This window comes from Gekko japonicus, unplaced genomic scaffold, assembly GCF_001447785.1.
Source record: "Gekko japonicus isolate JY-2015 unplaced genomic scaffold, Gekko_japonicus_V1.1 scaffold3144, whole genome shotgun sequence".
In the NCBI taxonomy this organism is placed as follows: domain Eukaryota; kingdom Metazoa; phylum Chordata; class Lepidosauria; order Squamata; family Gekkonidae; genus Gekko; species Gekko japonicus.
Window position 1 is genome coordinate 54,347 of NW_015159801.1, and position 26,925 is coordinate 81,271.

Genomic DNA, 26,925 nt, shown 5'->3' on the forward strand with positions numbered 1-26,925 from the left:
TCCCAGAAGTCCCTCTTTCTCTCTCCACAAGGGGGAGCCAAAGCGGGTCATCAGCTGGGCGGCCACACAGGTAGAACCTCCCGTGCTCAGCAACCGCTGACGCTCAAGGATTCCCGAGCCACACCAAGTCTGGATGATGGACGTGGAGGCCCAGTGTTCTTAAACAGCCCTTTGGATGTGGCCGTAATTGAGCACACAAGCTACAGGTGTATTGTGTAGTGAGATCTCGGACAAGTCAGTTTATAAAGTCTCTAATGGCTGGCTTTTGAGAAACCAAGCCTTAGGGGCATAACAGAAATCATGCTGCCTTTTTTAAAAAAAGAATTAGATTTGTATCCCACCCTCCCTGTGTAGGAGTCTCAGGGTTCCATCAAATATAATATAGGTAAAGGTTCCCCTTGCTCGAAAGCCAGTCGAATCCGACTCTAGGGTTGTGGTGCTCATCTCCGTTTCAAAGCCGAAGAGCCAGCGCTGTCCGAAGATGTTTCTGTGGTCCTGTGGCTGGCATGACTAAACACCAAGGCGCACGGAACGCTGTTACCTTCCCACCGAAGCGGTACCTATTTATCTACTTGCAATAGGTACCACTTCGGTGGGAAGGCAACAGCATTCCGTGCGCCTTGGTGTTTAGTCATGCTGGCCACATGACCACGGAAATGTCTTCGGACAGCGCTGGCTCTTCGGCTTTGAAACGGAGATGAGCACCGCAACCCTAGAGTCGGAGTCGACTGGCTTTCGAGCAAGGGAACCTTTACCTTTTACTCTTAAGGACCGGGTCACAGGCAGGAGCTGCTGCCACACACCGTGTGAAGCGACGCAGGGCTGGAGGAGAAACGAGCAAGCCCGCTGTGGAGACGGAGCTCCACCATTCCTTTCCTCTGTTGCTTGCCGGGGGACATGATTAAAGCTGTCAAACCCCTCGTGACTTTTGTGAATAATGGAAATGACGTCTCTTTCCATCAGCAGGTTTGGGGGGAAAGGGAGGCGAAACAAGAGAGCAAACAGGAAAGGTCATGGAGTTATTTCCTTACCTGTGGTGGTGGAGGTATTTCTGCTGGATCATTCCGGTTCAGTGATAACTTTCTTGAGGGAGAGTCATTACAGAGTAATAAAGCTGCGGGTGAAGCCGTTTTCATGGCGGCCCAGGCTGGCTTCCGCGAAGCGGCGGCTCCTTAATTTCTCATTTGTTCCCCTGAAAATATACCTTTAATATCAACACGAACCAACTGACACGGCTGTATTGATTTCTCTTCCACTATCTTTCATAGCTTGCTGCCCTCAGCTTTTCGCACACGGCTGATATAACTGAGTTTCGACAGCTCCACATGGGCGACATCAGGCGATCTTTTTTCTTCGTATCCTTTTTGCTCTTGAGCAGAGTCCTGGCTGAGAAAACTTCCAACTGTGGTGCAGAAATCTCTAGATTACCGGGGGGGGGGGGGCGGTCGGCTTGGGCCCCACGGGACATCCTGGGGAAGGGCACGAAGGGGGGGCGGTCAGCTTGGGCCCCACAGGAAATCATAGGGAAGGGACCGATTTGGGAGAACTGTTTTCGTATCCCCAAAATCTGTCCTCCTGGAGAGCCAGTTTGGTGTGGTTAAGTGTGCAGACTCTAATCTGGGAGAACCAGGTTTGATTCCCCACTCCTCCACTTCCACCTGGCTGGATGACCTTGGGCAAGCCCTAGTTCTGAAAAGAGCTGTTCTTGAAAAAGAGCAGTTTCTGTCAAGAGCTCTCTCAGCCCCACCTACCTCACAGGGTGTGTTGTGGGGAGGGGAAAGGAAGGGAAAGGAGTTTGTAAGCTGCTCTGAGACACCGTTGGGTAGTGAAGGGCGGGATATAAATCCAATCTCTTCTTCTTCTCCCAAGATTCTCTAAGCTCCCTGGGGCAGGCTGATTCCCCTCCCTCCTAACTAATACTTGGCCGCTTTCCGTGTGTAGTGGTTAGTGTATCGAACTTAAGGAGATCCAAGTTCGAATCCTGACTCTGCCATGGAAGCTCACTGGGTGATCTTGGGCCAGTGACACACTCTCAGCCTCACCTATCTCATTGAGTTGTTGTGGATGAGAAGAAGAAGAAGAAGGAGAGATGGATTTATACCCCGCCCTTCACTCGGAGTCTCAGAGCGGCTAACAAACTCCTTCCCCTTCCCCTCCCCACAACCTGTGAGGTAGGCGGGGCTGAGAGAGCTCTTGAGAGAACTGTCCTTGACAGAACAGCTCTGGGAGAACTTGTGACTGACCCAAGGTCACACCAGCAGCTGCCTGTGGAGGAGTGGGGAATCAAACCCGGTTCTCCCAGATTAGAGTCCGCACTCCTAACCACTACACCAAACTGGGTGTTTGGTGAGGTAAGCAGCTTTGGGTCCCCATCAGTGCTCCCTCTAAGCTGAGTTAGTGTGAGCTAGCTCACAGTTTTTTTAGCCTCTGGCTCAGACATTTTTATCTTCTCTCAGGAAGGATGGGCTCCAGAGCAAACTAATTTATGCAGTAGCCAAACCATCTGCTCACAACTTTAATGCTAGTAGCTCACAAAGTAGAATTTTTTCTCATGAGACTCCACGGCTTAGAGGGAACATTGGTCCCCCTTGGAGGGAAAGGCAGGGTACAAAGTAAGTAAGTGAGTAGTGTTCCTTCCCTTCTGAAGCATTCTTGTCCCTTCTCAGGCTGTGTTTTTGAGGGGCTTCCTCTCTTTTTGGTTAATTTACAAATGCGTGCTTTTTCGTCTGTAGCTGGGGGGCCTCCTAAGTAGGTAGCGACCTCTGCTTTGAGTGTGGAGGATGAGATCTTGTGGTTTTCATCATCCCCGTGGGGACCTGACAGTTTTGTGTCGGGGCGCAGTGATAGGCTGGCTACGGGAGTTAATTTGAAGGTGATAAAATCTGGGCCAAGAGCCTGAGCCCCAGTGAAGTATTGTTCTGAAAGTAATAATCTGACTTGAAATGGCCTGTGGATATTATTTCTAAAAAAGAATCCGTCAGTACGACAGGCTGTCTGGGTGTAATGAAGGCTTTTGTAGAGCATCCCTGTGTGATCTGCATGCAGATATTTATTGTCCTCGTTAGGCTTTGCCTTCTTCATAGCCTTGCCTCCGAGTGTAGCACTTTATTTTGCCCAATAGAAGTCAAGGGCAACTGTTTACGAACCTGCTCGTTCCCCTGATGACCCCCCGTGGCCAAAAACCAAATTTGTTGGATAGATCTGGACCTCAGTCTACAGATGACCATTCTTGGCTCTGTTTCTTGGTCATTCTGGAGTAAGCCACTGTGGGCTGGTGGTCAAAGCACTGGACTATGGCTGGGTAGATACACGTTCAAATCCCCGCAGTGCCATGAAGTTCACAGGGCAGCTGTCGGCAAGGGACTCTTATCCCAAACAATCTCGGTTTCTACATAAGAACATAAGAAGAGCCCCGCTGGATCAGACCAGTAGTCCATCTAGTCCAGCATCCTGTCTCACACAGGGGCCAACCAGTTCCTGTGGAGGACCAACAGGGCACAGAGAGGCCTTCCCCTGATGTTGCCTCCTGGCTCTGGGATTCAGAGGATTAGTGCCGCTGAACATGGAGGTTCCTCTCAGGCACCGTGGCTAGCAGCCACTGGTGGACTTCTCCTCCACGAATCTATCTCATCCCCTTTTCAAGCTGTTCGTTCCTGCGGCCTACGTCCTTTGCCAGAAAATCCCACACGTTTTGATCCCTCTCTGCGTAAAGTAGTCTTTCCTTTTGTCTGCCCTGAACGTGCTGCCCATCAGCTTCATTGGATGCCCACCAGTTCTAGTATTTGGGGAGAGGGAAAGTGAACAAAAATTCTCTTTGCCAGCTCTCTCCACCCCATGCACATAATTTGATAAAGCGTCGCACAGCGAAAGGGGCCTAAGCCCAAGCAAAGACCACCCGATCAACGGGAGGAGAAGAAACTTTATTGGCGCCAGGTTCAGTCAGCGAAGAACGCTTTAGACAGACTGAACCCAGGGCAACGCAGGCTCCAGGCTTTTATACAGCAACAGGGTTACACGTCACATCTTACATCATCAGAGTGGAATTTCCCACTAATTCTTATAGGAGTAGACTTCCCCGCCCCTGCCCCCAGTCGAAGCTGAACCACGTAAACAATTGTGCTCTAAGGCTCTTTCAAGATGCTGATGGGGTTAGTTGAAGGTGGTGCGTTAAGACCGACGTGGATCTAGCGTGGCGTAAGGAAGCAGGAGGGAATGAGCAGGCCTTGGTGCTCCTCTAAGCCAGCGGTTCTCAACCTGTGGGTCGCGACCCCTTTGGGGGTCGACCGACCCTTTCACAGGGGTCGCCTAAGACCATCGGAAAACACAAATTTTCGATGGTCTTAGGATAGGGCTCACTATGCTTTAGTTATGTTCCAATTTGTAACGATGAAAATACATCCTGCATATCAGGTATTTACATTACGATTCATAACAGTAGCAAAATTACAGTTATGAAGTAGCAACGAAAATAATTTTATGGTTGGGGGCCACCCCAACACGAGGAACTGTATTAAAGGGTCGCGGGCGTTAGGAAGGTTGAGAACCGCCGCTCTAAGCTATGGAGTCTCGTGAGCAAAAATTCCACTCTGTGAGCTACCAGCATGAAAGTTGTGAACGAGCAATTCGGCTGCTGGACAAATTAGTTTGCTCTGGAGCCATCCCTCCTGAGCTGAGACAAACGTGTGAGCCGGAGGCTGAAAAACCGTGAGCTAGCTCACACTAACTCAGCTTAGAGGGAACACTGGTCGCAGGGAGAGCTGGGCTGCCCAGAGTATTTTAAAGCCCGCCTGTGGATTCGTTCAGAGAAATGCCTCATCAGCCCTCCCTCTCTCCCCTTGCCTCCCTAGGAGTAAATTCTGAGAGCAGCTCTTAGGACTGTGTGCTTCTTTGTTGTCCTTGCGCTACACAAGATAGTCCTGCCCAAACAGGTCCAAACTGTACTGAGGGAGAGGCATCTAAGGAGGCCCAAATTCACAAGCCGTGTGGAGCCAAAGAGATTGTCTCTCATCCTAAAAGTGTGTCCAAATAGCAGCGTTTCCGGAGGGACTCTCTGATGGGCTTTTCTCACGTCAGTCCTTATCGGAGCGAAATCTTTAAATACGAAAAGCCTCATCTTGGATACAAAACTTTACTTGGGAATCCTTCCTTGATTGATTAAAACACACCCCGCCTTTCCTTGTGGTTAAAAGGAGCTGGGATATTGCAGGAATGTAAAGGGACTGTGATATTTTGCTTAAAAAGAAATCTGTTGTGGTTTCTTTCCTTAGACCCGCACAGGTTTTTTTCATAGTGACGGCCTTTTTTGGGACTGGAAACATAGCTTCTATCAACAGGTAACTATTGGTAGTTGCACTGAGAGTCAGTGCGTTGCTGTGGTTAGTGTGTTAGTCTGGGAGACCTGGGTTCAAATTCATATTCTTCCATGAAGCGTGCTGGGTGACCCTGGCCCTCTCTCCCTCACAGGGCTGTTGTGAGGATAAAATGAGGGAGGGAGAACTGTATACTCCATTATGATATCGAGGGAGGAAGGAAGGACAGGATTGATGTGTGCTAGATAGACGAGTGACAGAAGATGACAGGGCATGCAAACTGAGCCGATCGGCATGATTTCTCTTATTTTGCATTAGTCTCCCTTTTAAAATTGTTTTTAAGATAATTATGATTTTGGTATTTATAGGGACAGTTTCTGAAATGCCAGTTTCATTCCGTAGATTTCAGGCTAGCATATGTTGCATAATCACCCCACACCCCATGTGATCGTCACAACGACCCCGTGAGGCAGATTAAGTGAAGTTTGATCGGTCCAAGGTCAGCCAATTAGCTTCATGACTTCGTGAGGGGAAGAGGAGTCTGTAAGGGTCTCCCCCATTCCTAGTTCGATACTGTAATCATTGCACAACACTTTAGCCGCATTTATTGTGAGGGAAGTAAAAGAAATTGGAGAGGGGTGACAATATAGCTGGAAGGCCCGAGGCTAAGGCCAGGGCAATTGTGTGTACAGGCTTTTGCACACCCCCTCCCCACCTCTGGGGAAGCAGGGACATGAGCTGCGTGCCAGATGTGTAAAAGCAGATTGTAGCAGCTCCTCTTGTTTCCACAACACTGTGCTTGTGGTTGGTCTGGATGTATCCAAACAGAGCCGTTGGCATTGCAGTTGTTGTGAATACAGATTAGAGAGTCCCTTTTGTAAAACAAAGACGTCCCTGTAAGAAGGAGCATTTCTAAGGGTAAGTAGCAGGCAGAGACTACCGGTTACAGTTTTAAAACGAAAAGCAGAAACGATGAGCGCAGTAATAAGAATGGTGCATCCCCAAGCAGGTTTATACCCTGCTAAGTCCCCTGAAAAGACGGCACTTGGTAGGGTGTAACTACGTTTAGGATTGTAGGGTGAGTCTTACAAACTTACACCCTGCACCGCATCACTTATTCAATGACGGGGTAAACAAATGAAACAGGTTGCTTCCCAATGGAGATAATTCCATGCAAAATGCATCTGACTAATGTGAATTCTGCTTTCATCCTGGGTGCGTAGCTTTGATCCAGCCTCTGTCTACTGCTTCTTGACGGTCTTCAGCCCTTTCGTGATGGGAGGCTTGCTACTGTGGAAGGTCAGTAATTGCTCCTTGAAGAAACGCTGCCATCAAGCTGACCGAATTTAACATGTCGCAGGCCTTTCATGTAGGATCAGCTCTGTGCCCCTCTAATCCTCCCCCCCACCCCCAGCTACAGGCAGGAAAAAACCACACACCCTTCAGTCTGTAATGATGATTTGTTTTTAATGCCCGCTACGCAACATTATGGTTTTAATTTGGCTAGGCTTGAACATACATTTAACCTGATTTCCTGGGGCTTTTTTGTAATGCTACAACCCACGGAGACCTCTAGGTGAAATAAATAAAATGAACGGTTTTGCAAATGTGCCGAATTGCATATTAAATTACATTAGTAGCTGCTGGTTTTCATGGCAATAAATCACAATGAAGCCTAAAAAGCAAAAGCCCTCAAGGATTTTTCGCTGTCTTTGCTACACAAATAGCTAAGTGCGTGGGCTTTTCAAAACGCCAGGTCGCTCGTTCAAGTGGCGCTCACCCTGACATGAATGGCAAAAACTGCAGGGCATCGCCTACTCTTGTTTTCTCTGGGAACACTTCAGGTAATGGCCACCGCTTGCCCTATCAAGTGATGAAACCGAAGGGGTGTTCAGAGTAGCTCCAGGTGAACCTCCATAAAGAATAAAAGTGGATGTCCCCAGTGGCCTAGTCAGACATTACTTTTAGGGATGCCAACCTCCAGGTGAGACCTGGGGACCCCCTGGAATTTCAGCTCATCTCCAGACTACAGAGATCAGTTCCCCCGGAGAAAATGAATGATTTAGAAGAATAAGAAGAGTGGATTTATACCCCGCCCTTCACTACCCAAGAGAGTCTCAGAGCACCTTACAAACTCCTTTCCCTTCCCCTTCCCACAACAGACACCCTGTGAGCAATGTTCCCTCTAAGCTGTGGAGTCCTGTGAGCAAAAATTCTACCTTATGAGCTACTAGCATTAAAATTGTGAGTGAGCGATTTGGCTCCTGCATAAATTAGTTTGCTCTGGAGTCATTCTTCCTGGGCTAAGACAAAAATGTGTGAGCCGGAGGCTAAAAAACTGTGAGCTAGCTCACACTAACTCAGCTTAGAGGGAACACTGCCTGTGAGGTAAAAGAAGAAGAGATTGGATTCATACCCTGCCCTTCACTACCCGAAGGAGTCTCAGAGCAGCTTACAAACTCCTTCCCCATCCCCTCCCCACAACAGACACCCTGTGAGGTAAAAGAAGGAGGAGAAGAGATTGGATTTATACCCCGCCCTTCACTACCCAAAGGTGTCTCAGAGCGGCTTACAAACTCCTTTTTCCCTTCCCCTCCCCACAACAGACACCCTGTGAGGTAGGTGGGGCTGAGAGAGCTCTTGACAGAAACTGCTCTTTTTCAAGGACAGCTCTTATCAGAACTACGGCTTGCCCAAGGTCATCCAGCAGCTGTAAGTGGAGGAGTGGGGGATCAAACCTGGTTCTCCCAGATTAGAGTCCGCACACTTAACCACTACACGAACCTGGAGGGTGGACTCTATGGCCTTGTGCCCCACTGAGGTCCTTGCAGGCTCCATCCCCAAATCTCCAGGGGTTTTCCAACCTGGAGCTGGCAACCCTACTCCTGTCTCCTGCTGCTGGCCGGAGGGAACCTGGCAACCCAAATTACTTTTGAGAACAGGCAATACCTTAACAGCAGGGCAGTGGAGGGGGAGGAGCTTCCGACGACAACATCCTTAAGCATGTCGGTTTGTTTTGGTCTTATGAATTGCCAGGCGAGGCGAACGGAAGAAGTTCAGGGATGGCTCAGAGGAGAGGCCGGCAGATCACCAGATTGGGATACACCCAGGCCTGTTGCCAGGATTTTTTAAATTCAGGGGGCCTTTAAATAAGTCAGGGGGGAACCCCGCACACACACACACACACACACCCCAAGGGGGCACCACAAATAAAATACAAAATTGGAAGTTGGGAGGCCTGGGGGCTGGATGGGAAGTTGGGGGGGGCCTTGGTAGTAAGTCGGGGGGCAGGCCCCGAGATGCCCCGCTGTAGCTACGGGCCGGGATCCCCCTGCAGTGGGTGTCCATAGTTGCAGATAGTCTCCGCTGTCCCCTTTCTCCCCAGCAGTCCCGTCTCTGACCTGGGGGGGGAAATTAATTCCTGCACAGAGAAAAAGCTAGTTGGATCAGCGGGCAGCAGGGAGGAAACGGATTGGGCCTCTCCTTGCCTCTTGCACAAGAGGAGAGGGCCACTGTGAACAGAACAGGTCTGTGGGCTCCAACCTGGTGCTTCTCTCGGACTGTTGCATTCCCAGTTCGTCTTTGCATGCAAACCCCCCCTTCCCTTCACCCACACTTTTTTAGTAGAGATTTTTGGAATTGACTTGCTGGATTTGGAAGCGTGGCTTGTGTGTATTTCTCCCTTTACCTTTACCGCCCTTTTCTGCCATCCGTCCCATAGTGGCCTCCGCCCCTCCGCAAGATCATTGGTGGAACCCATCCTGCTATTAAGGAAAAGTGAAATTGACAATGAGCGTGTCAGTTTTTAAAATTCACTTTTGCTACAAAACTGGCAGTTGCAGGACTCCCTTAAGAAAGCGTATCAGTTTCATACACCCCTTCCTCTTTGGGGGTTAAGCTTCAGTAACATCCACTACTTTCGGTGCTCTTCTCCCACCGTGGCCAGTCACAGGCAGCTCTGTACATATTTCGCCCAAGAGCATAAAATGGACCCATCGGAATTTAGCAACACCTGCGTGGCAACGCTTTAAGGAGCTGCATTTAATTCCAAAGGGTGGGTCCAACCCTGCAGTGCTCTGACATAAACAGGGCACTTTGAGGACGGACTTTTCCTGCCTTCCCTAATAATGGGTCAGCTGGCTTGCAAGAAGCTGGCAACGTGGGTACCGTGGGGCCCGCGGGCACCTTTTCTGGAACCCACCAAGTGTTTTTAGGACCTGGGTGGGGCCAGGTAGGGCCTTTGCCCAGCAAGGCTTCTGATTGGCTGTTGGAGGTTTGATGGGCTGTGCAGATTTCTAAAAATGTCGCTTTGGTAGCAGCTCCCACCGCAGCACAAAGATCTACACCGTGTGACTGAAGAGAGCCAGTTTGGTGTCGTGGTTAAGTGCGTGGACTCTAATCTGGGAGGACCGGGTTTGATTCCCCACTCTTCCACTCGCAGCTGCTGCATGACCTTGGGCAAGCCACAGCTCTGTCAGAGCTGTTCTCTCAAGGGCGGTTCTCTCAGAGCTCTCTCAGCCCCAACGACCTCACAGGGTGTCTGTTGTGGGGAGGGGAAGGGAATGGAGTTTGTAAGCTGCTCTGAGGTTCCAAGTGAAGGGCGGGATAGAAATCCAATCTCCTCCTCCTCCTTCTGTGGCAACCATTTTGCAGCTGGCTCCACCCCCTGTGTGAGCCATTTTGTTGCGGTGCCCACCGTGCCGTGTCAGAATTCCAAATGGGCCCACACGCTCAGAAGAGTCAGAGAACACAGGGCGAGACTATCTCTATGCTATGAGTCAGGGAACACAGGGCGAGACTATCTCTATGCTATCCGTCACAGAACCCAAAGGAAGCCACATTACAGGAGAATATCACCCCATGCCTCGTGTTTCGTAATAGTTACTACCAGTGCCTTTTAGTCAAAATGCGTTTCCCCATTTAAATTTATGCTCCAAGTTTTATTATTTAATCGATGAACAAGCGCCCAGCTCCGAGCCCACATCTCTTGCCTGGTTTGCCGACACATGTTCCTTGCTCGTTCAAGCTTCACTGCCTCCCCCTCCTATCCTTATAGCTCCTTTAAAAGGTGCAGGTTAATTAACCAATCCATCAACATCTCAGAAAGAAGGGGGAAAAAATTAAAGTCAACTCACTCCAAAAATACCCAAGTGGACGGAAAAGCAAAATGCAGTCAGGATTTTAAACCCCGAACAAGCTTGGTGAACCTGAAAACGAGTCGGAAAGTCAATTTGCTTCAGACGTGATTCGTCTACTTCTGACAATTCCACAAACATGAAAATCCATTCCCTTTCAGCTCTTCCCTTAGTGTTGCTTAAATGTTTTCTCCCCAGCCGTCCTACGTTAGAACAGCAATCTGAAACAGAACTGAACAGATAATGAAGGAGCAGGCAAGGACACGACAAATTTAAGGAGGGGGGTTGTTGTTGTTGTTTTTTTAAAAATGGATTTGTCATTAAAACAGATGGCATATCTTTCAGATGAGATTTGATCTGATTTAACAGCCTGCTGGTATTGGTAACACTTGACTAAGTTATTGTAATGCTAACAATAGCTTTAATAAATAGGTCCACGTTCCGAGTGATGAAACTCGGTTGGGACCAGGGGTCATTTCATAGAAAAAGAGTTAGGGGAACTCATTAGCATAACTCATTAGCATATGCCACACCCCCTGACATCAGGGGCCCGGCGGTGGACCTGCAAGGCCGGCGGGAGTGCGAGGAAGCCCCGCCAAGGCCCTCCCTGGCCCCAGGCAGGCAGGGGTGGGGAGAGGCGGGGAGGAAGCAACTTACCCTCCCTCTTCTCCTGCCTCCTCCTGGCTGAATAAGGGTCGGAAGCGGGGCGGCCAGAAGCAGGGGGTGGAGCTTTGTCATGTGCCCCGCCCCCTGTACCTCACCCGGGGGAACTGCGATCCCCCACGTTCCGAGTGATGAAACGCGGTTGGGACGCTGTACTTTGAGCTGTAGGTTGTGTGTCATTTTGGGAGAATCTTGTCTTACCCTAGAGCCCGGCAGTGGCCGTAATAGTTTTTTCCCTTATTCTGTTCTGCATTGCCAAGGCTTTTAGCATCTGAAAGCTGTTTCCAAACGCATATATACAGACTCAGCTGCACCGACAATAATATGTTCATTTATGTGTGACTATTAGGTTAGTGCCTGTTTTTGCTCTGTCAACCTGAGCGGTCTTCAAACACTTGTCTAAGAAAGATACTGCTTTTGAAGCGAGTTAAATCTCTTAGGCTCGTATCCCCCCTGTGGGACAAGGGACCAGTGGGTCTGATTTTCTCTGCCTTTTTATAGTTTGATGTGCATGCAAGCCAGTAGCTGACATATAGTCATGTATTGATTTTGCAGTGAATGAACCTAGTTTGATAGATGAATGAAAGGAGGTAGTTTGTCATTTTATAGAGAATATAGGTAGAATTCTATAAAAGCAATATTGTCTGTGCCAAAAGCCTTAAAGTCACGGCAAGTGCCTTTGTAGTTCAGCTGCTCTGAAGGATGTTTATGGCCCAATACTTTTGTTGTTGTTCAGTCGCACAGTCGAGTCCGACTCTTTGCGACCCCATGGACCAGATCACGCCAGGCCTTCCGGTCTTCCGCCGTCCTCTGAAGTTGGCTCAATTTCATGTTCATTGCATGTATGACACTGTCTAACCATCTCATCCTTTCCTGTCCCCGTCTTCTTTGACCTTCAATCTTTCCCAGCATCAGGGTCTTCTCCAGTGAGTGCTCCCTTCTCATTTGGTGGCCAAAGTATTTGAGCTTCATTTTCATTATCTGGCCTTCCAGGGAACAGTCAGGGTTGATTTCTTTTAGGATTGACTGATTTGATCTTTTTGCAGTCCAAGGGACTCTCAAGAGTCTTCTCCAGCACCATAGTTCAAAAGAATCTATTCTTCGGCGCTCGGCCTTCCTTATAGTCCAACTCTCGCAGCCATACATGACTACTGGGAATACCATTGCTTTGACCATGCGGACTTTTGTTGGCAGGGTGATGTCTCTACTTTTTATCATGCTGTTTAGGTTCGCCATTGCTTTCCTCCCAAGGAACAGGCGTCTTTTAGTTTCATGCAGTCACAGTCTGCGGTGATCTGGGATCCCGATACTACACATAAGAAAAACATTTCAGAGGCCTGGATGTTCCCAAACAGCATCCTCCTGTGTAATTGCCAGGCACCAGGCACCAGGATGCCTGTTGAGAGCCAAGAGCAATGTTAGATATCACACCTTATCAGGAAACTCCCCATTCTATACAGATGCTAAAGGTCCCTGAAAGATGCCAGAAGGAGACCTCAATGTACCTTAATGTTCTTGGGTCACGTAAACAAATGCAAATGCCTGTAACTCCAGCCAGTATCGGGGTGCACCAATGAAATGATGTCAACTCAAACGATGCTACCTGTTTTAGATCCAATTGTGTTTTTGCCCAGTTGTAAACTATTATGATGTCATTTGGTGTATAAGAACTTCTGCTCTTCCCGTTGGGACCAGAATACAGCTAGGTGTCACTGGGTGCTGAGGTATCCAGCCCTGTATTTTCCTGTCATTGCAATAAACAGTTAGAAATCCAACTCACTGGTAGAGATGTGAAGGCCCGGGGAAAAAAACAGAAAAATTCAGGAAAAAAACCCGTTTTTTCCCCATTTTTTTCCTGAAGCCTTTTTTTGTTTTTTCCCGAAAAATTGGAAAAATTAAATTAAAAAATTGATTATGGAACGTTTTATTTTAACATGATGATTAAACTATTTTAAGACAAGGTGTTCAAATATTTTCCAAATCATTTCTAAAATATATATATATATGGTATCAGATTGATCTAATTTCTATGCACTGAGGACAAGCAAGTCCTAGGTTACAAACTGAACTCTAATGCAAGAATAAGATGCATTTCTTCCTTTAGGAGGTGCTATTGTCAAAAGAAAATAAAAAGGTTTCAGTTTTGTTTTTGCATGTGGGTGGGTATTCTGTTTGTAATAATTGTTTGGCTACACTATATTTTTAATATGCTAGTTGTGATAATTTCATGCCAAGTAAAAATGTCCATAGTCGTATTTTATGTTCCTAAAGTAACAGAATGACTTTCAATCTAGAAAAGACAAAAGAAATGCTAATGTAGCATTTCTTTCAATTTTTCCGAAAATTTTCGTTTCCCCCCGAAAAAAAACTGGGAAAAATGGGGGGGTTTCCGAGCTTCAAAATTTCCGGAAATTTTACATCTCTACTCACTGGACTCCGACTGTGGCATTCCTTACCTGGCCCTGGGAACACACGGGGCACAGAGATTTCTGCAACCCCTGCCTTTCCTCCTCCTCCTTGCCTGAAGTGGACAGTAAAGTCCAAGCTACTCTATAACATCTGCACACAGGATTTAGGAACATATGAATCTACCTTGTATAGCATCAGACCGTTGGTCCTTATTGTTTCGTGTGAGAGCCTTCCTCTGCCTGTCAGAGCAAAGTGTTGCCATTGGTAGACTGGATCGGTGAGCTCTAATCCAACGTTCGTATTCTGAGGGGGAAAATGAGCGAGTGAAGGATGTTTATACCAGAGGGAACAGTTAATGAGGGAGCACAAAGTGGTTTTCAAGCTTCCAAGGAGCTTACTGTAGGGCCCTTTGGAAAGTACCAGGATTTCTTCATTGAGAACGTGAGAACAGACAAGTTGTTGGAAAGATAGTGTGCCCACTGCTAGCTATCTTTTGCATCAGTATTCAGCATATCCCAGAATCCCCTGCAAAGTATTGGCATTCCATAGTCAGTAAGCACATCTTTTGCATCAGTATTCAGCATATCCCAGAACCCTCTGCAAACCATTGGCATTCCATGGCCAGTAAGTACAAGAAGAGAAGAAGAGGAGATTGGATTTATACCCCGCTCTTCACTCAGAGTCTCAGTGGCTTACAAACTCCTTTCCCTTCCCCTCCCCTCCCCTCCCCAGAACAGACACCCTGTGAGGGAGGTGGGGCTGAGAAAGCTCTTTCCAGAACTATCCTTGAGAGAAGAGCTCTGACAGAACTATGGCTTGCCCAAGGTCATCCACCAGCTGCAAGTGGAGGAGTGGGGAATCAAACCTGGTTCTCCCAGATTAGAGTCTGTGTACTTAACTCAAGTGGTTAAGACGCTGAACTGCAGGCTGTGGAAGGTCAGTAGTTCAACAGTTCGAGACCCGAGTGCCGTATGACGGCATGAGCTCCCGTCTCTAGTTTCAGCTCCTGCCAACCTAGCAGTTCGAAAGCAAGAAATTGCAAGTAGATAAATAGGTACCACTTCGGTGGGAAGGTAACAGCGTTCCGTACGCCTTGGTGTTTATTCATGCCGGCCCCATGACCACGGTAATGTCTTCGGACAGCGCTGGATCTTCGGCTTTGAAACGGAGATGAGCACCGCAACCCTAGAGTCGGATTTGACTGGCTTTAGAGCAAGGGAACCTTTACCCAGAGGTCATTTCGGGGAGGAACGCGGGGGAACACAGTTTCCCCGGGTGAGGTGCAGGGGGCGGGCACATGACAAAGCCCCGCCCCCTGCTTCTGGCCGCCCCGCTTCCAGCCCTCATTCAGCCAGGAGGAGGCAGGAGAAGAGGGAGGGTAAGTTGCTTCCTCCCCGCCTCTCCCCACCCCTGCCTGCCTGGGGCCAGGGAGGGCCTTGGCGGGGCTTCCTCGCACTCCCGCTGGCCTTGCAGGTCCACCGCCGGGCCCCTGATGTCAGGGGGTGTGGCATATGCTAATGAGTTATGCTAATGAGTTCCCCTAGCTCTTTTTCTACGAAACGACCCCTGCCTTTACCTTTACTTAACCATTACACCAAACTGGCTCTCAACTTTTACATCAGTATTCAGCATATCCCAGAACCCTCTGCAAAGCATTGGCATTCCATTGCCAGCAAGTACAAGTTTCACAGCGCAGCTACTCAGCACAGAAAATGGTCTTTGAAGGTAGACAATCAGAAAAACTGTTCATATAACACTTCTTCCTTTGTCTTAATGGTGTTTCCCAAATATTTACCATACTGGACAGAATGAAACAAGGCCTGTCACTACATCTTAGTGTACTTTGTAGAACTGATGTTACCCTGGTTGACTGTTACGTTTCTGTTAAGTGGATGAAATGTTTGGATTTGGGGATATGCCCCGCTGCCTCTGTGAATATTAGCAATGTTAATTGGGTTTGGGGCTGTCTGGCTTTGTGGGAGGCTGCCATTAGCTTAATGCAGCTTCTGTGTCCTCAACAGATTGCAATCCCTTTTGTTCTTGTGTCGTGTGCGTTTGAAGCTGTTCAAGTGACAACACAGCTATCGTCTAAAAGGTACAGTAAATATGTCAAGCTTTGGGGCTCATTATGGGGTGGTGGTGGTGAGGGGTCCAAGTCCAACCATCTCCAGCTCCTGTTTTCTAAATCCCTGAACTGGATACAGCCTGTATCTCTGTTCACTCTTCAGGGAATTCAGGATCATCAAAACTCTGGAGGGGTTTCCCCCCGAAATTGGGGAAAAAAATCTAGTAACAGTAGCTGTATTCTTACAATGCAGCTTGTATCGCTGATAGGCATTGGGTTGGAACATAAGTACCGCCAGCAGAATTTGAAGCCCGTGGAGTGGCACTTTCCTCCTGAGCCACCTGAAAGTCTACTCAGGGGGTGTCGAGACCCCAGGAAACTGAGAGGGGGGGCACGTGGTGGTCTGCAGGGGGAGGAGGGAATTGCCAGAAATCCCCTTCCTATAGGAATAGGAGCCAACCCTTTGAATAGTACTAGTCATCTCCATCTCATCCACAGTACTGTGTTACTTTGAAGTTCTGCGCAAACATAAATAAGGCACGTAGAAAACTCTCGCACACCTAGGAAATGCAGTTTATCTGATGTTTTCGTTTTCTGTGTACTGAGGTGTCTTTTTGTGGGCAAGCATTCAGATGTTATTTATTTGCGTTTATATAAATATATGTGCATCCTGCTTTTCTACCACACTGGGCCCTCTAAGAGCCTTACAAAGCAACACGTATGAGCAATACAAAATTGAAATTAAAACTGACCACTCAACAGGCTCCCAGTCAGACCTCAGATTGATCGACTACGAGGGTATTGCAGCCTGGCGCCGGTCCCATTGGCACAGCTCACACAGGGCTACAGGCTGCAGGTCGTGAGTTGAGAACTCTTTGGGCCTTGCCAATAAGGCCTCTGTGGCCAAGCCCAGACTTCTTACCTGCAAATAAGGAAGGGCAGACGCTCAGCTCGGGTTTCATTCCACTTGCTCAGATGTTCCAGTAAACCTCCCCTGCACATGATTTGACCACCTGGATTGAATACGAGTCCAATGGTCCCTCTAAGCTGTGGAGTCTTGTGAGCAAAAACTTTACTTTGTGAGCTACTGCCATTAAAGTTGTGAGCAAGCAATTTAGCTACTGCATAAATTAGTTTGCTCTGGAGCCCTCCTTCCTGAGCGGAGACAAAAATGTGTGAGCCAGAGGCCAAAAAACTGTGAGCTAGCTCACACTAACTCAGCTTAGAGGGAACCCTGAATACGACCCAGCGATAGATTGGTCAAGCAAGTCTACTGATAGTGGACCTCAAAACTTTGATCCTGACCCAGTTCAAAAGAGCAAGAGTCCAGTAGCAGCTTAAAAGACTTAACAACATTTGTGGTAGGGTGTGAGCTTTCATGAATCACTGCTCACATCCTCACGAAAGCTCATCCCCTGCCACAAATGTTGTTAGTCTTTTAAGGTGCTACTGGTCTCTTGCTCTTTTCTGCTGCTACAGACAGACTAACACAGCTCCCCATCTTGATCTGACCCAATTCAGACACTTCCTAGTCAGTGACAGTGTGGTAGAGCAGCGGAATTCGCTCTCCTTTCCACCGTGTGGCATAAGTCAGGTGTGAGACTCAACAACTCCAAACAGAAGACCATTCGTGGGGCCAACCATTAATCAAAGAAAAGAGGAGGGAGACACCATGTAAATTAGACTTCTGCATATCTGGGGCTCTCCCATGTGGAAAGACTGCCGTTCGATAAGTGCCTGAACCAGACCATAGTTTGCTATTTCCTGCTGTTCAACAGAGACGTCTTTAAACTATCATTAATGTTGTCTGAAGAGCTTGATGTGTTCACTTTTCTGTATGCTGTAACAGAGCGTACATTCAACCTGTGGACTGAGGTTAGTCAGTTGTGTGTTCAGCCAACACTTTTTGCTGCTGACAATCCTAAATGGGATTTAACAAGCGATCGTGTGGGTGGTCTCTGTCAGTGTGCACAAGAGTGTGTGTGTGTGTATGTGTGTTTATTTCTCTGTGACATTGCTGCGAAATGTTTTGATCGTAATTTCAGGGATTTGATGGGATCCAGTTGTGCCTCTGGTTTAGAAGCTTGTAAATTAATCTGCACGGAGCTGCGGTGGCTCAAGTGGTTAAGACGCTGAACTGCAGGCTGTGGAAGGTCGGTAGTTCAGCAGTTCGAGACCCAGGTGCCGCATGACGGAGTGAGCTCCCGTCTCTAGTTCCAGCTCCTGCCAACCTAGCAGTTCGAAAGCAAGAAATTGCAAGTAGATAAATAGGTACGACTTCGGTGGGAAGGTAACAGCGTTCCGTGCCCCTTGGTGTTTAGTCATGCCGGCCACATGACCACGGAAATGTCTTCGGACAGCACTGGCTCTTCGGCTTTGAAACAGAGATGAGCGCCGCAACCCTAGAGTCGGATTCGACTGGCTTTCGAGCAAGGGAACCTTTACCTTTATCTTTTAAATTAATCTGCAAGAACATGGCTTTGTCACATGGTTAATGGACTTGCAAAGGTATCATTGACTTAGCTGATGCTCAGGTAACAGGACCAGATTCTGTTGATAATTTTGCGTAGTGCTACGGTGTGGCACATTTTAATGAAATTTCACACCACAGCTGATAGCAGCCTTATAATAATAATCTCACAGATAGCATTATTATTATAGTTAATGACCCGTTTCAGTTTCCTGCTACTAGGTCAGCTGTTTGCCGCATTCTTTCAGTGCAGTTCCCGGAACAAACCAGTCATTAGCGATTTACAGCAGTGTCCGCGTCGCCTAATATTTCAATTACGTAATGAAAAGATAAAGATAATGAAGATGTTTTTAGCAGGATTTCACATCATTTGCTCAGAGTCCGTCCCATTTGGCGAAATCTGCTTTTCGGAGCACACAAAAACGATCTTGTGTACCCAAGACTCACCTAACTGGTTTTGTGTGCCTGGAGGCAAAGTGGAAAAACCAACACTCAGCCATTCATGGAACTGGAGTCTGTCTCTGAACAGCCTTCCCTACAGGGAGACTGCTTTGTCATCCTGGAACAAACTGAAAAAACAGTGCTCTGTTGACCTCCGGCCTGCCCCTGCTGCTCCTGAGTTGTTGTGGGTGCTGGGCATTAGTGCTCTGAGTGGAAACTTGACTGGATGAGTGGAGGGGAAATGGAGTGGTGGGAAATGGCTGCAGGCAAGGGCTCCTTCTAAGGAGGGCTCAGCCGCAGAAATAGGTTGAATGTGCAGATCAGGTTTTACGCTGGCGTGAAAACGTACAAAACGTGCAAAAATGAGTGTCTGAGCACGTGCAGTGGTGTTAGCTTTTCTTCATTTGAATTTCCTCGGAACCGTGGCCGACGTTCCCAGGATTCTCCCCGTACGTGGGGCTCATTGGGCCATGGGCACCCTGCAGCAGGCGAGGGCATAGCACACTCGGAGTGGTGGGGGTCCATTCCTGCCTCTCTTACAAACCAACCAGGATGCCCAAGCGCAAAGTTCAGACCTTTTGTGTACAGGGCCGGCTCTCTCACTAGGCCAGCTAGTCTCTGACCTAGGGCGGAGCTCCGAACAGGGCGCCAGCTGCCCTGCCGCCCCCCCACCAAAAGCCCCCCCTGCCCAAAGCCGCTGCTACTAAAACTCATCTCGCACATGCTGCTCTGTGCCGCTGTGCGCCCGTCCATAGGGCACTCCTGCCCGCCCGAACTTATTCACGGAGCGCCCATTGGTCCCGATTGCAGATTTGCCACAGCACTATGAGCGCCCGGCCTCCGTCGGCTCGGTGCAGGCGGGGCACAGACAGTGCCCCCTTCCAAAGCTGAGCTCCCTCCAGGGCGGGCGGAGTGGAGAAGAAGTGAGCCTCCCCCCCCCTTCTAGGAACGGGTTCCCCGCAAGGGGGCCTGAGCAGTAGACTCCCCCCCCGGCGGCCTGGCTAGAAAACAGACCCTCCCGGCCAACCTGAATTCCCGGCGGCGGCGGTGGCAGCGGCTGGCTTTCTGTTGGGCCCGGCCCGGGTGGGCAGACAGGCGCTGGCACTTGGGGGGGGTGGAGGAGGGACTGGCACAGGGCAGGCGGCCAGGTGGGCGAAGGGGGCGGTCCCAAATAGGAAGGCTTCCATATCTCCAGGCCGGGCCTGGAAGTTGGCAACCCCGTACTTGGGGCGCACGGGTGGGGGGGCCGCCAGAAGGTAGCCCTGCCTAGGGCGCAAAAAACCCTCGGGCCGGCCCTGTTTGTGTAGAAAGCATACAGTGAGCCTTTACTTGGCCCCTTGTGGCAGGGATTCATTTCCCTCTTCAGGCCGACAGGGAGTTCCTTCACTGCCGTCCTTCACCTTCTGTCATTCACCCCAGGCTTCACCTTGCTTCCCTCTTTAAGGCCCTCCCAACCTAGCCGTTCGAAAGCAGGAAATTGCAAGTAGATCAATAGGTACCGCTTCGGTGGGAAGGTAACAGCGTTCCGTGCGCCTCGGTGTTTAGTCACGCCGGCCACATGACCACGGAAACGTCTTCGGACAGCGCTGGCTCTTCGGCTTTGAAACGGAGATGAGCACCGCAACCCTAGAGTCGGACTCGACTGGCTTTTGAGCAAGGGAACCTGTTTACCTTTACCTAACATCTGGATAGGCCCCTCTGGCCAGAGGCTACCTCCTCTCCATGATCCCATGTCCGATGTAGGCCTGGGATTCGATCTCCCCCAATAATGGCTCTTTGGCCGGCCGGCCCCACCCTATGGCACTGGTCTTTGGCCACAGTCTTCCCACCAATGTCCTCGGGGGGGGGGGGGTTCCAACCCCTGCGTGCCACTGTCCCTACTCACCCTCTGCCTCAGCTGCACTCCCCTATACCCCAGTTGCTGCTGCCAGATGACCTCTAACCCTGTAGCCCTGGGGGTTACTCCCCCCCCACACACACACATTGTTGTCCCTACAGACTTCACAGACCTGTGCAGTGGGCCAGGCTGAGGGATTACAGGCCCCAGCTGTGCTGTTCTTGGCTAAGTGGGGACTTGTACTCAGGGCTCCTCGTTCATTCTGTTCTCCATGCACCACTGGCTGGCCGTGTTCATTTGCTGGCTGCCCAGCGCACCCGCAACAGGACATGGGGCTTCCCGTGAGGCTCGAGATCTGGCACCACTTTCCTCAGAGATCTGTCTCTGGCTCCAGCAAAGAGTGAACTGCCGTTTAGCGACACCCTCTCGGTGATCTGACGTCAACAACAATAATGCAAAGCGGGTGGAGCTGATCGCCTTCGGCTGCTGAGGCCTTGCTCGCCAGTCTCTCCCACACCTTTTTGTAACAGAAGCGCGTGCGCCATCTGGAGACGTTGTTGGGCTTCGCTTCCTCGCGGCCGCCTCGGCTGGCCCCCGGGTGACTCCATCTTTGCTAGCTGCCCTGAGTCTCTTGGAAGGGGACAGCGTGAGCTGCTCTCAGGGGAATCTTCTCTCTCTCTCACGCTTGTTAGCAGTGCTTACCTTCAAGGCCCGGGTTGTTTCTTCCCCCACACTGGAAGTCAGATGCAAGATGGCCCGGCTCCTCCCAAGTATTTGGGGTAGCTTTATTAATCATTCTTTGGGCTCACAGCCAGCTTCGTTCTAGTTGTTCTTCTGGGTCTCCAGGGTTGGCTAAGCTCCGCTGTGTCTGTGTGCGTGTCTCGGGGCCAGCTGATTGGAGCTCAGCCCTGAATTTGCTTTAGGGTTGCCGGGTCTTACCTGGCTGCTGGTGGGGGGGCGGGATCCCGTCCTCTTCTGGGAGTCGCCTTGCGTGCATGCACGAAGCCTGTGTGGCACTATAATGTCACCCAGAGGCAGGGCTCTTTTTGTAGGAAAAAGCCCAGCAGGAACTCATTTGCATAATAGGCCACACCCAACAGCAGAAACTCATTCGCATATTAGGCCACACCCCTGACAGCACAGCTCATTAGCACATTAGGCCGCACCCCCATGTTACCAGAAGTGTGGTCATCCAGCCACACCCACCTTTTGCTTCTTATTCTGTTTACCTTGTTTGTTGTCAAAACCCAGGGCCTTTTTTGTAGCAGGAACTCCTTTGCATGTTAGGCCACACACCCCTAATATAGCCAATCCTAATGAGTTTCTGCTGTTGGGTGTGGCCTATTATGCTAATGAGTTCCTGCTGGGCGTGGCCAACTCGGGAGCCAGCCGGAACTCCGTTCCTGTGCGTTCCTGCCCCAAAATAGCCCTGCCCAGAAGTTATGTCATTGTGCAGGGCACATTGGGCAGGATGCTCTAGCATTTAGGCAAAAAAAAACCCTCTATGCTCACCATGGAGTTTTTGTCCAAATCCTAGAGTGTCCCCCATATGTGCCTGGCGCAGTGACATCTGGGTGATGTCATCGCATCAGGCGGGATGGGGCTCTTTAGAGGTGGTGGCCGATTGGGCCCCCTGAAATCGGGGGAACCCTGCCCCCATCAGGGAGATGGTAACCCTAATTAGCTTTTGATAACTATGTTGGTTTATTAAAGCTCTCCTCTTAAATGAACCCGGATCTCTCGTTTCAGTTCTTTGGGAACGTCTACGGACCTATGGAGCCCCCGGCCATGTTCCATAACACCCCCACCACACCTTTGCCTAGCGCCTTCTGTGATGTGTGAGAGATAAAAGCTTCATAGGTTAGCGAAGCAAGCCCCTTTTAGTAGATCAGTATGGCAACTTCCGCCCTAAAACCTCCCTGCTTCCCAAAATGGTTCTAGCAGAAGAGAGGCATATTTCACGTTTCCCTGTTAGTGTTCGTGAGCACAAAAGTTGGCCCTGGCCACACAACTCGACGTCTCGAAGATCTTTGCTTTCTTTCTTGCAAAACAAGTTTTCCTGTCTTAAGACTGTAAAACTAGCCTTGAACTGCAGGTAAACAAGGCCTGGTGGACTCTTAGGAATCCGAGGGGAAGTTAGGTAAACCTCTCCAGTAACTTAGGCACTTCCTGTGAAGCACTCCTTGACCTCCCTCTGGTAGAATAGATTTTGTAAAACTAAGGAGCAGTAGCCCTGACCTACCTTGTCCCATCTCGGAAACTGAGCAGGGTCAGTATTTGGATGGGAGTGCACCAGGCAATACCAAGGTCACTGTGCAGAGCCAGGCAATGGCAAACCGCTTCCGAATGTCTCTTGCCTTGAAAACCCCATGGGGTTGTTGTAAGTCAGTGGTAGCTTGATGGCAAATGGGGTGGGGTGGGGTGGGGGGAACCTGGCTTCATTTAAACAGGTCACAAATCTTAGTTTCTCTTGGTACCTAATTTATGGGACTGGGGGGGGTTTGCTTTGTTTGGTTTTTTTGCACCGGGACAGTATGTGCATAGGCCTAGGCAACCTTAATGTGTAATACTAATAAAACAGTTCAAAGGAGAATGGCAGTGTGCCCTGGGAACGGGGCTTTGTCATGTTCTTGGAATCCCGTGAAGCTTTGTTACTGCACTGTTGAACTATGAATTATGCTCTTCCTCTGACATTCTCTCTCTCTCTCTTTTTTTCTCTCCCCCCCCCCCCAGGCTTTTTCTCATCGTTCTTGTGATTTCAGACATTATGGCTTTGGTAAGCTACTGTTGGACATTCTGTGCAAATAAGATCAAAAACCCAGAGAGCTCCGCTAATTCAATCAAGACAGATCTGAATTCGTTTCAGACTTCAAAGTTCCTCGAACTGGGGAAGGGAGCGAGAGTTGAAATCCGGCATAAATTGCAGAGAGAAATCCACCTCCCCCCCCCCCCATCGCAATCCCTTGTACCTCTTCTAATGAATGCATCAGAAGAGACGTAATCTTTATTACTCCCGTTCCTTCCCGTGTGCTATTTTTAAGCTCGCATGCCTCGATTTTCATGTATTTCATCCTGGATGTTAAGATCTGTGAGTGGAAGCGAATGCCAGATGCACCTGGGTGCCTAGTTTAATTTTTCATCTCTTTTTGGAACAAAAGGAAAATATGTCACGGGCGGCTTTTTTGTTTGTTTGTTTCCGAAGCAGAGATGAAAATGATCGTGGGAAGGCTTACGAGGAGGGGGTAAAACTGTAAGGGTGGGCTGTGAGGAGGAGAAGCCTGCCTTAATGACCCCCTTGTAAATCGGAGATCAGAAAATTATCAAGACCTTAACGGCCCCTTTAAAAACGCGAGCTGTCACATCGGCGTCCCCCCCCCCAAAGCACATTCATTCCATCCTTGTGTATTTTCGTGTTCTCAAATGGCTCCAAGGAAAGAGCTTTCAAAGCAGTGAGGGGTAGGAGGAAAGGGTGGTTATATTCTTTTGCGTCCTCTGTTCCCACACCTCAGTTTCCCCCCCCTGCGGACTTACTTGAAGTGACAGTGCCTTCTGTCACGTTATCTCACGTCATGAGAGGCTACCGCAGAAGAAAGGTACCTGAAGGTAGAGATGGGGGTATTGTCGTGATTTTGACTACAGAGCGGTAAACAGACAAATGTGTCATGCCCCCGTAGTTCTTCTGGGCTCTGATCTAGAGCATCTGCTCTTCCAGTGGCAACTGCTTCAAAACAAAAGCAGTTGCCAAGACACATGGCTGTTTATGCGATCGAAATTGGTCAGGTAATCCCATGTAGGCGAAGGGAAACATTCAGAAGCTCAGAAGCACTTGTCGTTCAATTTGAGGTAATTGGATTCTGACATACATTGCCAATTCAGGAAGGGCAGCATTTATTGTGATTGTTTTCTGAGGAAAAACCGTTTAGACGAACACCCGAGAGAGGCCCAGCTTTACGCTGAGGATTGCTTCACAGCATTGTCTCCCAAGGGTGTGCTGTTGTCGGATTCGTAATTCTAACTGGTCTGAATAGCTTCAGGCTCTGTCGTCTGGGAGGGGGTCATGGCTCAGTGGAAGAGCATTTGCTGTGCAGACACAAGGTCCCAGGTTCAATTCCTGATATCTCCGTTTAAATACAGGGGTGTCGAACATAAGGCCAGGAGGGGCGAAACTGGCCCATCCAGGGCTCTTATGTGGCCCGCAAGCAACTAGTGCAAGGGAGGGAACAGGAGACTGTCTGTGGGGGCGGGGGAGTGGGCGGAGCCACTCCGATTGTGGCTTCGGCATGGCGGAACAGCCTCGTCTGCAGCAGTCAAGCAGCGTGGGAGCGCCGGCCCAGGCCTGCACCGTTGGCTCTCCAGTCTGCCCATGTGGGTTTTCCTTTGCATCCTCCTCCCAGCCCATTTATTTTTATTTATTTGTTTAGACATTTTTACCCCGCCCTCCCCGCAAGCGGGCTCAGGGCGGCTTACAAGGGGCGACAGCCCATGCATAAAATCCAATAAAAGAATAAAATCATAATAACAATTATACATAACAACAATAATAAAGTGCTTCAATAACAAGATGGTCCTGAGTGGTTATGATGGCATCTTCGGATCGGCCCCGTTGAGATACCACTGTCCAGTAGATCGTTCATGCGTTGTTAGTATCACACAAGATAGGCTGAGCTTCCCAGGGCGATCCCAAATTCTGTTGGCGATGCCACCGTTGGTGGTGGTGGCGGCAGCGGCGGCCCCTATCTGAAAGCCTGGCGGAAGAGCTCCGTCTTGCAGGCCCTGCGGAACTGCATAAGGCCTTGCAGTGAGGAGACACCAACTCAGAGTTTACCAGCTGCTGTCCTTTACACAGTTTCTATCTCCTGTACCTGGCATTGCATTTTATGGCACAAGGTCTGACAAAGTGACATTTATGACCGATCCGGCCCTCGTAACAAATGAGCTCGACACCTCTGGTTTAAAAGGATCAGGCAGGAGGTGAGACTCTGGAGAGCTGGTGCCAGTCACGGCAGACAAGACTGACCTCGATAGTTTAATATTCTGACTCGGTTTAAAGTAGCTTCAGGTGTTCGAAATGTTGGAGTGTCTTTAGTGTGTCCTGGGTGTGTGAAGTGCTGTCGAGTTGGTTATGAGTCCAATGTTCCCTCTAAGCTGAGTTAGTGTGAGCTAGCTCACCGTTCTTTAGCCTCTGGCTCACACATTTTTGTCTCAACTCAGGAAGGAGGGCTCCAGAGCAAACTAATTTATGCAGCAGCCAAATCGCTCGCTCACAACTTTAATGCCAGTGGCTCACAAAGTAGAATTTTTGCTCACAAGACTCCACTGCTTAGAGGGAACATTGGTTATGACTTACGGTGACCCTGCGAATTAACCTCCACATTCAAAGGCACTCAATCTCTGAATCCCAGAGCCAGGCAGCAACATCCAGGGAAGGCCTCGGCCTCTATGCCCTGTTGTGGGCCCTCCAGAGGAACTGGTTGGCCACTGTGTGAGACAGGAGGCTGGACCAGATGGACCATTGGTCAGATCCAATAGGGCTCTTCTGATGTCCTTATGTTCTTAAAGACCTCCAAAATGTCCTATCATTAACAGCCTTGCTCAGGTCTTGTGAGCTTCAGGGCCTTGGATCCTTTGACAATGTGACCGTGCTTTGTTATAATAGCATCACTAATATATGAAAATGATGCTTAAGAAGAACTATATGCCGGAGGCCAGAGGGCCAGGCTACGTAAGGGGTGTAGAATGGTCAGCAACAGCTTTTCTGCATATCTTTTGTCAATTTTGTGCCCATACATCATCAGGTTCCCCCCCTTTTCTGCACACGTTTTGCTCCCTCTAGTGGTCGATTCGATATTTCATTGCTGTATCTCCAGCTTATTTACAAACGTTTGAATTGTGCTCATAAATAAGCCGCAGATAAAGCGATGAAATATCGAAGCAACGGTTAGAGGGAGCAAAGCCCATGCAGGAAAGCATGATGTCCAGATCACGGGAGGTGGTCGTTCCGCTCTATTCTGCTATGGTCAGGCCTCACCTGGAGTCCTGTGTCCAGTTTTAGGCACCACATTTTAGGAAGGATGTTGACAAGCTCGAGTGTGTCCAGAAGAGGGCAACCAGGATGGTGAGAGGGTTGGAATCCAAGTCTTATGAGGAAAGGCTGAAAGAGTTGGGTACGTTTAGCCTTGAAAAGAGAAGGCTTAGAGGGGACATGATTGCAGTATTCAAGTATTTGAAAGGCTGTCGTGTAGAAGATGGAGTGGCTCTATTCTCTCTTGCTCCGGATTGCAAGACTAGATCTAATGGGTGGAAATTACAAGGGAGTCGTTACCGGCTAAATATCAGGAGAAACTTCCTAACGGTGAGAGTGGTTGAGCAGTGGAACAGTCTGCCTCGGGAGGTGGTGGAGGCTCCTTCGCTGGATGTTTTCAAGCGGAGGCTGGACGGCCATCTTTTGGGCATGTTGTAGGTATGTAGGGCTATCTTTTGGCTGTGCTCCTGCAGAGTGCAGGGGGTTGGACTAGATGACCTGCAAGGTCCCTTCCAACTCTTAACATTCTGTGATTCTATGAAAAGGGAGGGAAATGCGATACAGACACCCAGGC

The 26,925-nt window shown here is 49.3% G+C and overlaps 1 protein-coding gene across 1 annotated transcript in view; it reads left to right on the plus strand.

Moving 5' to 3' along the window:
* The window catches only part of LOC107107171 (GPI ethanolamine phosphate transferase 1-like), a 99,166-nt gene that overhangs the window by 52,449 nt on the left and 19,792 nt on the right, over positions 1-26,925 (plus strand). Inside the window, exons 15-20 of the mRNA XM_015407432.1 lie at positions 1,269-1,355; positions 5,278-5,333; positions 6,533-6,608; positions 15,538-15,611; positions 23,063-23,105; positions 23,839-23,972. Coding sequence (XP_015262918.1) covers positions 1,269-1,355; positions 5,278-5,333; positions 6,533-6,608; positions 15,538-15,611; positions 23,063-23,105; positions 23,839-23,972 — 470 coding nt within the window. The remainder of the gene's footprint in view (positions 1-1,268; positions 1,356-5,277; positions 5,334-6,532; positions 6,609-15,537; positions 15,612-23,062; positions 23,106-23,838; positions 23,973-26,925) is intronic.